Source organism: Wyeomyia smithii, chromosome 1 (assembly GCF_029784165.1).
Source record: "Wyeomyia smithii strain HCP4-BCI-WySm-NY-G18 chromosome 1, ASM2978416v1, whole genome shotgun sequence".
Lineage (NCBI taxonomy): Eukaryota > Metazoa > Arthropoda > Insecta > Diptera > Culicidae > Wyeomyia > Wyeomyia smithii.
In genome coordinates this window covers 145,077,925-145,092,716 of record NC_073694.1, presented here as the reverse complement: position 1 = coordinate 145,092,716, position 14,792 = coordinate 145,077,925, and the positions used below count along the sequence as shown (strand labels likewise).

Here is a 14,792-nt window from a genome sequence, read left to right as displayed (position 1 = left end):
AGCACTGAATTCATGATTGCTCCTGGGCCGTAAAATCGATCTAACCGAGATGCACTTTCTCCACGAAAAAATGTATATTTCGCTTTCCCCAACTCCATTAAAACGTCTTTCAAATGTAGTTGTTTTACTAATTCTCTCAACCCATAACAAAAGTTCTTAACCATCCCATTAGAATCATCGTTATTCAGAATGCAATTGAAATCATCCTCAAGAACTAAAAATTTGAAGTTCGGTTTTGAATAGCTATTTGATTAAGGAAAAGATCGTCACGCTGCTTTTTTTTGTTTGTACCATAGAATGCATACACATTCACAAAATTAATACCATTTACTACAACAGATAATAAACGCCTAGAGGGGTCTAATATTTGATGCTTGTAAACGACATTCTTTTTCAGCAGAAACGCAGTTCCCGTTTTATCAGAGTTAATGTTAACAATACTATTGTAATTTGATACAAACGAAAAATCTTCGTATACTACTTCTTGTAAGAAGGCAATGTCCACATCATGATTATGCAAAAAATCCTTCAGAAGCATCTTCTAGATAAGATTGTTAGTACTGTCAGGTTGATGATTGCGATGTTGTATGCAAAGTTCATGGTTTATTTTGTTTAAACCGAGACCTCGTTACCTGCATTACAATTAAATCATTGCTAGGTGCGTTAATCCTCACTTTGTTCGCTGAAGTGCTATCCGAATCAGAAGTTGTTGAATTGGATCGCTCATCAGCTGTTGTCGTCTCTTTCTTCTGTTTCCTTGATAGTTTTTTAGATTTAATCTCCTCAAAATCCTTCGATTTGAGATCTTGTTCTATATCCGTTGATGAAGGGACTTCTGCTCCTGTATTCACCTTTTCATCTTCCGAAGACTGCTCGAGAAGAACCTGCTCAGTTAACGGTTTACTTGGACCAGCTAATTCACTCGTTGAGCCACCTGCTTTGGTTTAGCTTCCACCTGAATGACACCTGATGATTCCTTTACAACGTCGAGAAAAGTAGGAAAAACGTCTTTTCTCGCTCCGTAAGCTACAATTTCCGCATAAGTACCTTGACCGCCATTTTTGTTTAACCGTGCATTAACAGATAACCGTTAAGGGCAGTTTTCCTTCACGTGGTCTGTACCGCAACACACAAAACATTTGCTTGACATTCCGTCATAATACACTTTAGCTGGAAAATGTTGAACGTAGACATGACTCCGTTTCCATATTAATATGGACGCCGCGAACGCCATTCAAGATAGGGTAGCCAGTGTCCGTTTCGTACCATTCTCGTACCATGTGCTGGATCTTACCGAATTTAGACATAACAGCTGCCACGTGCTTGTCTTCCAGCTCGACCGGAAGACCGAAAATACGCGCGTACTTAAAGTTACCACGTGCTGCAGCAAACGTAACCTTTGTCTCCTGATGACCTTCATACAGAAAAGTAGCTGAAGGTGGGCATTTCAGCAGCTCCGTTTTCATTATTTCCTCGGTACGAAACATTACGTGGACCGCGTAATCCTTTGGTTCCCTGAACATTGCAGTCAGCATGTCACATGTCCAGTTTCGCGTCCGAAAGAAACCGAAAATCTCTCGATCCGTTGGCATTATCGACATTGGCCCGAATATAACCTTAAGGGGTTATATACCTTTTTGGTCGAGAAAAATGAGGAAAGTTTGAAATTATTTTTGAGTGCATGGCACCATTTTCATTGCATCAAACTGGTATTTTTCTGTAAGTACAGTTTATCAACAACAACAAAATACGTTTGATTTTGAGAAATACCAATTATTACCGGAGTAATGGCCGTTTCCCCGAAACGCTATTTTTTTGTAGAGGCTTGCGGTGATCCTGAGAGACTCAGCGGGTCAACCGAAATAAAAAAACTCATATTATTTCATTAGTTTAGAAGTGTGCCGTGTCTTTGAACGATCGCTTTTATCAGTATTTTGTTTTCAGTGCAAACGGGAACGATTTTCCCAAAAAATGCACGTTTTGAGTGCTAAAAATAGCATTAAAAATTTTTTTTTGCGGAAAAATGTACCTGTATGTTTTTAAAAGCGATCATTCAAGAACCGGCGAATTTAATAACGAAAATTTAAAAAAAAGATGAAGGAAGTCGGTTCAGTAGTTTTCCCGCAATCGGGATCACGGCAAAGTCATTTTTCGGAAAACACTATTCCGAGATAATCGCGTGTAAAGTTTCAAGTTTAGCTTATGCGGCCGTGGCGAGGCGCGCTGCAAATCGCTCTAACTAATCCTATTGCTCAGATCTTTATGAAAATTTGTGAAAATGTTCACAAGATGTTGTATTTGAAGATAACACAATAAAAAATTTTTCGGTTTTTTGAAAACTAAAAAGGTATGTAACCCCTTAAGACTGCTTGCATGAACCATTTTTGTTTCCATTCTATTGTTCCGTCACAAAAGCAAGATCGAGCGCTAACAGTTATCTACTGTCCTAAACACTCTCTATTTGTTTCAGACTCGATATCACTTGAAATCTTCACCTCGGAAACACGTTTGCAGTGAACCACTTTCAAAGACGAACTGAGAGTTTGAATTTGTTAAGTTTATTTTATTTGAGTTTTTTTTATTTTAGTTTCAAACTCGAAAATAATAAAATTCTAATAACCAACAAAACGCGTTACCAATTTGGACAAATAAGTGTCAAATAAATGATACAAAGTTATTGTTCTTGCCACTCCATGATTTTTAAATGTCGATTTTCGCCAAACTATATACTTCCTATACAAAGAAGGAGGTCAAAGTTGTATTTGAAGGGTAGAAGACGAACCCCGAAAAGAAAGGATTTTGGATGGTAAAAAAGTCAAGATTATTTCGGCAATATGGCCAGATTACACCGCTAAGAGGATTAATTTGGATCCTTTGGAATTATCACAAATCTAACATTTCACCAAGACATTGAAAGATTAAATTTGATATTTGCAACTTTATATGAGAGCCTAACAGTTATGACAAATAGCTAGTAGTACTTTTCCGCAAATTAGTGACGTTTATTTTAAGTAAGCGGTTTAGCAATTTTGCTTAAGTTGGAGCTGGTTTCCAAACTGTTGTAAAACTTTGACCTTCGAAGTTTGCTTAAATTTAAGAGCATTTAAGAGTATTTACACAGCTTTGAATTACTGATGTCAAAATTTGCTGATTTTTTGACGTGGGACTACGTCTTTGTTTACTATACTAAGATGCAATCTGTGAAATTGGAAATGAAACTGCAAATATTGCGTCAGATTTGTTGGATAGATAAATTGTATAACAATTTGTAATCACTCTAATATCATTGCTAAGCGGTAAAATTGATAAAAAGTTTTAATGATAAATTTACGCGAACAATAAACCAATTACATGCAAGCTTTCCTAGCACAGACGACGTGAATGGACACCAACCGTTCCTTGTGATATTCTCTGTTTCAAATCGAAAAAAAAATTGACAGAGTCTCCCAGTCCCAATAGGTCAATTTATTTTTGCTTCCATGAGCTTAGACTAATGTGATGTCTCGAAGGTCAAAGTTTTTCGAAAAGTTTGAAACAATCCCCACACTTGAACAATCCCTAAACCTGCTGTCAGAACGTAATAAAAACTGATGTCTTGAAAAAAAACATGCTGGTATAAGCAACAGTACCATTGGAGCAGAAAGCAGCAGGTCTCTCGTCGTCTATGATTGCAGCGGTACTTTTCTATTCGTACATTTCAGCGGTACACTTCCATTCACAGCAGCGCACGGTACTCTTCGTATTGCAGTGGTACACTTCTGTTCGTACATTTCTTTTAGTGTGCAATCGAGGAAAAACTGTAATGCTGCTGCTGATGGTGATTGACAGTTTATCTCATAAATATGATTGCCATAAATTACTCAGCAAGAATTGTACATTTTTGCAACGGTTATAAGTTATATTTATTATATTTTATATTCGATATTCACTGAATAATCGTGACCGGATAGTATCGCAAAATTGACTTCTAAAATATACAAATTTATAGAAGAATGAGAGCCGGCGAATGATTGTGAGTTTTTGGTCCATTTACTAAGATTCATTCCGAATTTTTTCTTACATTTCAAAATTGTCAGATGATATTTTATTATTTTAAACTATTCCATAATAAACCTTTATAGGCTGTCTTCGTAATACAGCGAATGTAATTGTAAACAAAAATGGAATTGTTGATTGCTACGATTTTTTGCTGAAACTTGTTGATAATTTTGTTCTACATATCTTCTTGTTTTTGCCAATTAATGAACTTTCGTAAGGGCTCTCATATTATTTTGAAAGTTAGATTCATATTAAAAATTTGATTTAATCGAAGTTGAATAAGACAAAACCAATCATTATGATAACGTAAGTATAATTGGATTTGGTTTTTGAGGATATAGAGTTAATTCTGACTTCGACGCATTACGAGAAATTCTTGGTGTTTCTTCAACAAGAACGATAAGCTTGTGCTTTGTCTAATGCACAAAAAATTCTATCGTCAAATATAAACGATATTTTTTCGAGTGTTGTTGAATATATTTCTCAGGCTGAAAATAAAAGTACGTAAGTCACCGAGAAAACACATTGATTCTGTCTGCGGACTCTGTATATTTTGGAACAAAAAATCCCCTAATTACAGTGTTTATTCCCACGTCACCATTTCATACAACCCTAGGGCTGTATACCTTGTAGTAATTTGGATTGATGAACATGCTTTACTGCAAGGGTTTCTTTTAAAATTTATGTTACATTCAAAAGAAATTTGTTATTGGTTAAATTCTTTTACACATGCCTTTTGTGTGTTACTAATAAGTAATATCTTCAGTTAATTTCTCTGCAAATTGAACAATTGAAGTGTATGAACCAGAAATCAAAACAGAATATTCAACAAACAAGCCATTTACCAAGTTTTATCGGAACAATTCTGAAATGAAGTAAATCTCTCTCTTGACAACGTTTTATTACACCGGCACAGTCACAGGCAGTCGGTTCTGTTCGGAACTTTTTGTCCTTCCGGAAGGAAGACCTCGATATCAGCCCGCAACTATAAAAATCTATGCATCCCATCCGGGGGTACGGGAATGCCAAACATAAACACAAAAGCACAACAGTCTCAAGAGCGCTATGCATAATAATAAAATTCACTTTATCCGTCCGCAACACGCCCCCCGATTCCTAAAGATACCTCTCTTCGGTATCCTCCCTTCGGTATCCTCACCATCTGGTGGCCGAACTGCTGCATGCCCCAAAGGTTCGTACTTTGCGCTGGAAGGGCCACGGTTCTTTTCGCTGTGGAGCAGCTTATGAAAGCGAACCCAGTGACACGGATGCAATGAGAGCGTAAAACGTTCCCCGAATGAATAAAAATGAATAAATTAAAAATTCCTACTTTCCGGTACAGCACGCGAGCCTCGCGCAATCCGCCTCCGGTGGTGCCAAGGAGCGCAGTCAGTCTATAGCGTCCTCCCGGACAGACAGTCAGTGGCCGTGCAGGAACGATGCATATTTAGTATACTGCCTCATGTGTGTTTGTTGTTTTTGCTTTGTTTTTGCTTATGTGTGCTATTTTTCCGCAGTTGCGCCGGTTTGCGCCTCCAGCAGTATCATGATTGTCGGTGCATCACTGGACGAAACAGTCCCCGTGCCGTGTCATGTAGTGGCCGACCCGCTGGACGTTTCGTTCGACTGGAACTTTTCCAACAGTGGCGAACGCTTCGAGGTAACCAGCGGTCAGTTCAATCTGCTGCAGGACTTCCATTCATCGGATGGAGCCCCGGCCAGTATATCACAGCTGTACGACGGACTGGAAGAAAGCTCAGGTAAGTGTCCGGAAAATTGTCACGCCACAGCACTGACGGACGCAACCGCGCGTTTGTTAATACGAGCAAGCGCGTTTCGGTGTGGTGGTAACATAATTGGTCGGATGAGCTGGCTGAAAACATTACGGTTGAAAGCGGACGCAGAACGAATTCGGTGGCTGAACCGAGTAAACAAAGATAATCCGGTCTATAATTAGTGAGACCTGCTGGCAGATTGTCAGAACTCATCGGTTGGTTCACTTTGGGCCGCTATAACCTATTGTTAATTGTCTGTTGAGAAATATAGTTATTTAACAAAGAGCAAAAGAGAAGAGAGTACACAGCCGTCGTTTGCTCAGTACTGAACCGAAACTTTTCACAAAAGAACAAATGACCTATCAGCTAATTTCGAGTAGCTTTATTTCAAAAGAGATTTTGCACATGGGTTTTTGATTTTACAGACTCAGTTTTTTCCACGGATGGGGATTATTTTACGCGCAAGAGGACCTATGTGTTTCAGCATATATTACTTTGTTTTAAGTATTGTAGCTCGGAGACCTTTTGTGGTTTACAAGTACTGACTATAAATAAATTTTCTGTCAAAGATTATACACCAAAAACGAACTCAAAATAGACATTTAATTTCGATGAAAAAAAAACTTAGTTTTTTTGACTTGAACTTTGTTATTTTTTTTCTATTCTTGTACTGCAAGGCTGCTCTATTACTTTGTTAGAGAACTTTCGATATTACAATACAGCTAGCATTTTCCTGTGTCTCTTGATCATAATCCCAAGAACTATCACGAGCGGCTTCTTCAAGAACAAAAGGGAAGTTCTTTGAATAACGGGTGTTAAAAAAAATGAGTATTTTTTCAATCACATATAAAAAAAAGTGGAAGAGGTTGTTTATAAGACACGACCGCAGAGGTAACGTAGAATACGACAGCCTGTCTTGTGTCAATGTCTTTCTAGGGATGGGTTTGGGAATACACTCAATTGGGGTTAATTAATTTAATATTCTCTTTGCTCCAGATGACGTTTACCTCTGTAGCCGGCACCGCGGTTTCACTTGCTGCCGTATCCAAAACAAGAATGAAATTGAATTGTTTTGTGGCTGTCTTTTGTATCAAGTTGCACTAAGATATCTTAATTTAGGCAGTGGCTACGAAGAGGCAACAATATTCTGCATTTGACGATACAACTGATTGCTGCAATTAGACTTGCGCGAAAAATTATGTGATTCAGGCTCACTAGCTCAGAAATTCTTCAGATAAACTTTGAGGTTAATTGTGTTTGTCAATGCCATTTATTGACAAGTGAATATTTTTTCAACATGGCAAATTTTTTATTTAGTTTTGGATGATTTGCAGTGAAAATTAAATTCTACATGAGGTGATTTATTAGCAATTATGTATATATGAAAATTTCAATCGCTATACTGCTAGCCACGCACGCTAAATAGCAAGCCACACAAGCTATTGACTATAGACATACGCTGGATGATGGTGGCTTCTCAAACCACCTGGCGGTGCGAGTCTCTTTCAGTTTCAGGTTGTATTCACCCAACGATATCTGAATTGGATTACCGCTGGTGGGGTCCAACTCATATTGAGGGGAAGCCGAACTGAAATAGGTAAGAACTGCAGCTAACCACTACCACCGCCGCTGTTGCCCGATGCTGATCCACTTCGCCTACTGCCATCGGTGTTGATGTCCGTTGCTACTGCCTGCTGCTAGTAAACTGATGTGCTTGAGGAGAAACAGTCTCTTATATAGCCCGAAGAGTGCATTCCCGGCTAACTAGGTACTCCATTCTGTCGTCCTTTTCAGGGAAAGGTAGCAAGCGACCAATCAAAAGTCGACATTTGCGTTTCGAAAATGTTCAACAATTTTAATATTACAATAGTTTGATCAATCAGATTACAATTTTCTGCATTTGGACGGGTGCTTAAATGGTTTTCCAATCGATTGCTGCAAAAATGAAAGAAATTTGAAATTGGACAATTTTTGTGACGCTCTCGATGTTTTCGGTTTTGAAATTGGATCCCTGTATTGAAATTGGGTCCCTGTAATTGTTGCCGTAGGACGTATTCTACGTCAAAAAAATTTTTTTTTCATCGATTTCAGTATTTTTTATTAATAACATAATGTATTTCCTTCAAAAAAATATCAGTGAATGTTTGAGTAAGGGCCGTGGTCTGCTGTTCGACGCAACTTTGTACGGCACTTACGTCCATTTTCCGGATACAATTCCGGATTCTTGTAGTCAGTTGCTTCGTATCCTTGGCCCTCCAATTGGTTTTATATACTAGGGCACTGAGTGAGCCAAAGAAATCCTCTATTGGGTGGCACTGGGGCATGCTTTTTGGGTTACGATCTTTCGGCACGAACGGTATCTTTTTCTCCTCAAGATACGCCAGCGTCTTCTTGGCGTAATGGGAAGACGCCTTGTCTGGCCAGAAGACGTACTTCCCATCCGCGTGATGCTAGTTCAGGAACGGCAGCAGGATTTTATCGAGGCACTCTTCTTGATAGATTTGTTGGTTGATTGCCAGACCGCTCGGCTTAAACCAAGGCTTTGAAATGGCGATGTACAACATAACCTTTTTTTCAAACTTGTGCTTGAACTTGTATTTCACTTCAGGCGGTGTGGATGACTTGTCGCTGGAGTAGTAATTATCATTTCCTGGAATTTGCGTTTTGGACAGCGGAAAATAGCTCTCGTCGTCCAGAACGAAAGACGTCCCGCGGTATTTTTTGGTCATCCAACGACACTGTGTTTTAACCGTCTCAATCAGCTCCTCCGTATACTCCGGCGACCTCGTCTTCTTCCTGCAGACGATTCCTTCCATCTTGAGGGTCCGATGGATCAATACGTGGGAGCAGCCATATTTCCGACCGGCGTCACGCAGGCTGGTTGCGTCCTTGTTGTCAAACAGCTTCTTTAACGATGTCTTCCTCTGCTTCGTCATTATCGTCACCGGACGACCACTTCCGACCTTCCGCTCTACGTTCAGGGAACCCAGGATACGATATACCGTACTGACAGGTACATTTTCTTCCTTAAAATGTGTCACCGTCAACTTTTTTCCTTGCTGGAAATGCGTTTCGTAGAACCGTACAATGCGTTCGCGGAGCACGTGCTGTTTCGACGCCATCTTTGCTTTGACTCAATTCAAACTCGCAAAACCAAACACACCTACTGTTTCTAGGGAGCCCAAAGAGCAATTTTCTTGGAGAAAGAAAATTTTACGCTCTGTATTTGAGTTACTGAAATGTATTGAAAAAATTCTCATTTTTTATTCAACACCCGTTAATAATCGGCTATCAATTTATTCCTGGTATATTTATATAATTTTATTTATAACCAACGTGAACCCTAATGGTTGATTATCTAGTGTAGATGTGTTTGGGTGAAAAGTTGGAATGTGAGAACTACCGAGCGATCACGATTCTCAACGCAGCCTAGAAATTGCTATCCCAAATTATCTTTCGCCGTCTCTCGTCACTAGGAAGAAGGTTTATGGGGAGTTATCAAGCAGGTTTTTTTGGGATGAGCGATCGACAATGAACTAACTCTTTAAGCTGCGGTTGATTCTTCAAAATTGTCACGAATATCAACTCTCCGCACACCACATTTTCATCGATATAAAGGCCGCTTACGATACTATTGACCGTGTTATTGAATTATGGACGAAAATCTGATCAAGGCCACGATGGAAAGTGTACAGTGCTGCATGAAGATTTCTAACACGCAAATAACTTTGTTAAGGTGGCGGTCTCTCCTGCATTCTGTTCAACATTGCGCTTGAAGGTGTTATAAAATATGCTTTATATGCCCGTTCTGACCTTGTCCGAAGGACTTTACGCGCGGTTGCTAAACAACACAACAAGCAGAAACGTACGGCAGGAAAGGTTAGATTGAATGTGAATAAATCCGAGATAAAGATCTGCTAACAGGACGAAACTTGCTAAAATAGCAGTGTAGTAGAGAAATTTGTATCTACTACGGACTCTACAAAACCTCGGAATTTGGTAAACTTCACCATCGTACCACGTGCCGCATGTCCAAGACGATTGTAACATCAGTAGTCCTCTACAGTCACGAAATATAGACAATGATCGAGAAGTACTCGCAAGCACTAACTGGTTTCAAACGACGTATACTTAGGACAATCTTCGGCGGAGCATGTGAGGATGGCGTATAAAGGCGAACCCAGTATCTAGAAATTCGCTAAAACTGGAAGTCGCTAACACTCGAATCCGGCCGGACAAGATGCACAAGATACAAGATGCAGAGGTGCGCAACGTGCTAGGTTGTCGGACCAAGTGGACCGAAATCTTGGAAGTGTAGGACGCTTATGAAACTGGAAACAAACTACCATGGATCGAATGCGTTGGCGCAACATTGTAAGGTAGGTGAAATCCTGAGTAAGTCCACCTCACGCATTTTATATGTCTCGTGTCCGTAGAAGACTACCGTCTTGTATCGGTGCACTTGGTACGGAGACGAAGTGTTTCAGACCTGAATTTCACGAGCAGTTGGAGAGTGAATACGATCGCTACCCAAAACAAAATGTCAAGATCATCATCGAGAATTACAACCATGAGGTTGACGAGGAGGAAAAGTATAGACTGGTGATTAGACGATTCAGTGCACATACACTGACGAATGCAAATGGCCTCAGACTAATCGTCTTTGTCACCTCCAAGAACATGGCCATACTTAGCACCTTCTTCGAGCTTAGCCTCCACCATAGATTCACCTGGAGATCACCAAATAGAACAGAAACACAACTCAACCACGTTTTCAACACTTCTCGAACATTGTTGACGTCAGAGCACATCGAGGCGCTAACATTGATTCGGAACACTACTGCCTCGTAATGGTTAAATACGCCAACAACTATCCGTTGTAAATAACTTACGGTACCGTCGCCCGCCACGACGTCATGTCGCAGCACAGTACACGTCATCGCTCGAAGCTGCGCTGCCAGAAGAGGTGAGTCTAAAAAAGCCCCTCTAGAGGATCGCTGGAACGCCGTTGAAACAGTTATATGCAGTGCTGCGGAGAAAGTCTTGGGATACGTGCAACCGAATCGACGCGAGGAGTGGTTTGATACTGGAAAAATATGGGGCGAGAAGAACGCAGCGCGAGCAACAATGCTCTGTAGAGCCACTCGTCAAAATGTGGAGCGATATAGACTGAAACGGAGACAGCTAGTTTAAAATAAAACCGCCGCCAGAAAATGGAGGAATGCGAAGATCTCACCCAACAAAAGAATATCACACGCTAGCCTAGAGGGCTAATAGCGGTCTAGATTAAATAGGTTAGTTAAGAGAGTTCGTTACCAATATTGTTTTTGGCACATTTCTCATGTTGTAGGATAAGTAGAACGATACGCCGTGCCCCAGTGCTGAGTCGAGAAACTTCCAGCTCGAAAAGATCCTCGAGCTGATTGGGAATCGAACCCGATATCGCAACCGTGTGGGAGAGCTAGGCGACCGGCATCGCTTACCCGTTACTCCAGAAGTCCTCTAGAGGGCCTCCCATGAGCACTCCCTCATCCGGCAACGCTACCGCAAAGCTTTCCGCGTACTCAGTGGCGACTTAAGGAGGTTTAAATCGCTCTAGATAATACCGTGGTGGGCGACGGAAGCGGACATTGCTTACAGTTAAAAATCTCGAAGCGCATTTTAATCATCAGGAGTTAGTGGTCAGAATCGTCGTTTGCGTCACGTTGGGTTCTGACGCCGTTTATATTCGAGAAGCGTCCATCTCCAGGTATACAGATGCTAAAAATAGAAGGAAGTCGGTAAGCCGAAGCTAGTTCAACTAAACTTAGTGAGCTGATGTTGCAAAACTTTCCAATAACTGGTCTGAATTTCTTCTGTTGACCAACCTAAGCGTTGCACCCTCCAGCCGCGATCAAAAGGCGTCATTATCGTCGTCGTTACTTCATAAATGAGGGTTAAAGTTGCTAACATAGAAGAATCGGCTTCTGCTTCCTTGGGTCATTTTTAGCTATTTATCGAAAATTGGAAATCAAATTTACGTACCACCCCGAGGTAATATGAGCCAGTCTCGAGATATAACATTTTTACGAAAAATTCATTACGAAATTCAAAACTATTTTCCTAAAAATGCTATATATCGAGACTGGCCCATATTGCCACGAAGTGATAAGTGTTTCTTACGTAAATTTTTCCAAGAAATACGATGAAACCATCAAATTTAAAATAAAATTAGCTGTATTTGCCGAAAAATGCAAATTTAGTTTTAAAATACAAAAATAATCTATCTGGCAACACTTCTGGTCCAAAGTGACAGTAGATGAATAATTCTCTCAATTTTGAGCAAAATCTGTGATGGTCGTGTCCAAGTTTGTGCTTTTTCGTGATCACTAATGTATGGAATTACCCATATAGATATCGCCGGAATCGAGATGCTGCCTAGAGACCGGAAATCAACTGCAGACGTCATTTTGAAATTTGAGATGGTGATTTCCAATTTTCGATAGATAGCTAAAAATGACCCAAACCCACCTCATATGACTAGTTTTAGAATCGAGACGATGCCCGGAGACCCGAGAACGACCGTAAAGGCAATTTTTAATTTCAAAATAGCGAATTCCGGTTGTTGGAAGAGAACCAAAATTTGACGAATATTATCGAATATGGGTATTTCCGGAATCGGCATGATGCCCAGATGCCGGAAATCAATTTCAGACGCCATCTTGAAATTTTAGGTGGTGAATTCCGCTTTCCGGAAAACAGCTAAAATTGATCAAAAGCTACTTTATATGAGTGCTTGCGGAATCGTTAAAATGTCCAGAAAGCTGCAAACGACTTTCGACGCCATTTCGGATTCCGAAATGGTGACTTCCGATATCTGGAAAATTACCAAAATTCACCGAATACCTTCGAATATGAATATTACCGGGATGCCCAGAGACCGGAAAATCAACTTTAGACGTCTTTTGGAAATTTGAGACGGCGACTTCTGGTTTTGGAAAACAGCCAAATTTGACCAAATACCTTATGAGTACCTATGAGTTCTTTTGGAACCGTAATGATGTCCAGTGACCCTAAAACGACCTTAGCGAAAAAATTTTCAAAAATCATCGTTAAAATAGCAACTTCCGGTTACTAGGTAAGAATAAAAAATGGCCGAACACCATTCAAGACGGGTATTTCCGGAATCGGAATAATACCCAGAGACCTCAAAACGACACTAGACGAACCGGAAGTTTGGCGTGAGAAATACCCATCTTAGCTGGTGTTCGGCCATTTTTTGTTATCTCCAGAAAGCCGTAAGTCGCCATTTTGAGAATCAAATGGCAGCTAGGGTTTTTTCAGGTCGTCATCATTTCAGGACATCAATTGGTCAATTTTGGCTGTTTTTCAGGAACCGGAAGTCACCGTCTCGAAGTTCAAAATGGCATCTACAGTTGATTTCCACCATCCCGATTCCGGAAATACCCATATTGGGTGGTATTTGGTCATATTTGATTCATCTCCAGACACGGGAAGTTGCCATTTTTACCCTAAAAATGGCCTCTGGGTTTTTTTTGGTCTCTGGGCGTTTTTTGGTCTCTGGATATAGTTTTGATACCGAAACTACTCATATGACATGGTATTTGATCAATTTTAGCTGTTTTCCAAATACCGGAAGTCGACACCTTGAATTTCAAAACGGCGTCTGAAGTTGATTTCGAGTATCTGGGCTTAATTCCGATTCCGTAAATACATAGATTTGATGGTATTCGGTCAATTTTGGTACCTTTCCAGATACCGGAAGAGGCCATTTTTATATTCAGAATGGCCAATAAGATCGTTTGCAGGTCTCTGGACATCAACACGATGCCGGATGTATTTATATGAGGTCAGTTGAGATGATACTAATTATATTAATAAATATTCATAAAAATCCTCAGTTTAGGAACATACCTACGAAAAACCGGATTTATGGGAATGAGAAAATTCTTTCGAGGCACCGCCGTCACTTATTTCAAAGTAGATAAGTTACTAAATCTTTTAGTACTAAAACTATTAAAATCGGATGAAAATTGTAAAAGTTACAAGTTCAATTTTGAGGTACCCGGGTAGCCCGTTGGGCATATAAGGATGTTTTTTCGTCGAGCAAATCATGGTTTTATTATAAAATGTCCTCTGAAGTCAGATAGGAGTTATATAACTTTTTGCTCGTGAAATATAAGAGAGATTCTTTTATTTCCGATTTTTTCCCAGGCGGTTTTTAATGCAACTAAAAGTTTCTGAGCTACAATACTTCGACACTTTTTCGTTTTTTGAATGTATTTCATATACATATTGGAAAGATTATGCAGCTTGTATGTCAGCTTTCAAGATATTCAAATTCTATGAACTCAATCAATGCAAAGACTCTTCAACAGTCGTATCATTATATAAAATCTATTTTGAGTTCCCTTCACATATTTCACTCTTGTTATCGAAATTCACATTCAAATTAAAAATAAAAATTGTTTTCTCCACACCTTGTTTATACTACCTTGTCAATTAATCATCTTAACTTGTTTGTGCCTCTAATAATATTTCATATTTTTTGCCACTTCCAGAAACCATCTATGAGTTGCCGTACACCCCCAAAAGTGAAAGAGATTATGGAACGCTTGCTTGCTGGGGAAAAAATTCAATCGGAAAACAGTTGGAGCCATGCCTTTTCCAAGTGGTCCCCGCAGGTAAGAAATCTGCCTGTTTTTTACTTTTTAGCTTAGTGGTATTCCTGAGAATGCGCCTTATACCAATAGAAAAAGGCAATGAAAAACTGCTTACTCGTAAAGTTCCAATCCAATCTTCACCTAATTATCACACTGTTCGGGGGCGTAGCTTAGGGGTTCTAGAGAGAGCATTTCTGTTTGTCAAACAGTCAATTTACTTTGCATAGTTCAACCTCTATATCCTCCTCTCGGCTTTTTTCTGGGACATTATTGTACTTTAGAAGAAGATGAACAGTTTACTTATTTATTTTTCTTT

General features: G+C 39.8%; 1 protein-coding gene across 3 annotated transcripts in view; it reads left to right on the top strand.

Annotated features, from left to right (window-relative positions):
• The window catches only part of LOC129718023 (uncharacterized), a 717,449-nt gene that overhangs the window by 619,511 nt on the left and 83,146 nt on the right, over positions 1–14,792 (top strand). For all 3 annotated transcript variants that reach the window (XM_055668402.1, XM_055668399.1, XM_055668401.1), the window contains exons 12-13: positions 5,556–5,798; positions 14,375–14,497. In XM_055668402.1, the coding sequence (XP_055524377.1) occupies positions 5,556–5,798; positions 14,375–14,497 (366 nt within the window). The remainder of the gene's footprint in view (positions 1–5,555; positions 5,799–14,374; positions 14,498–14,792) is intronic.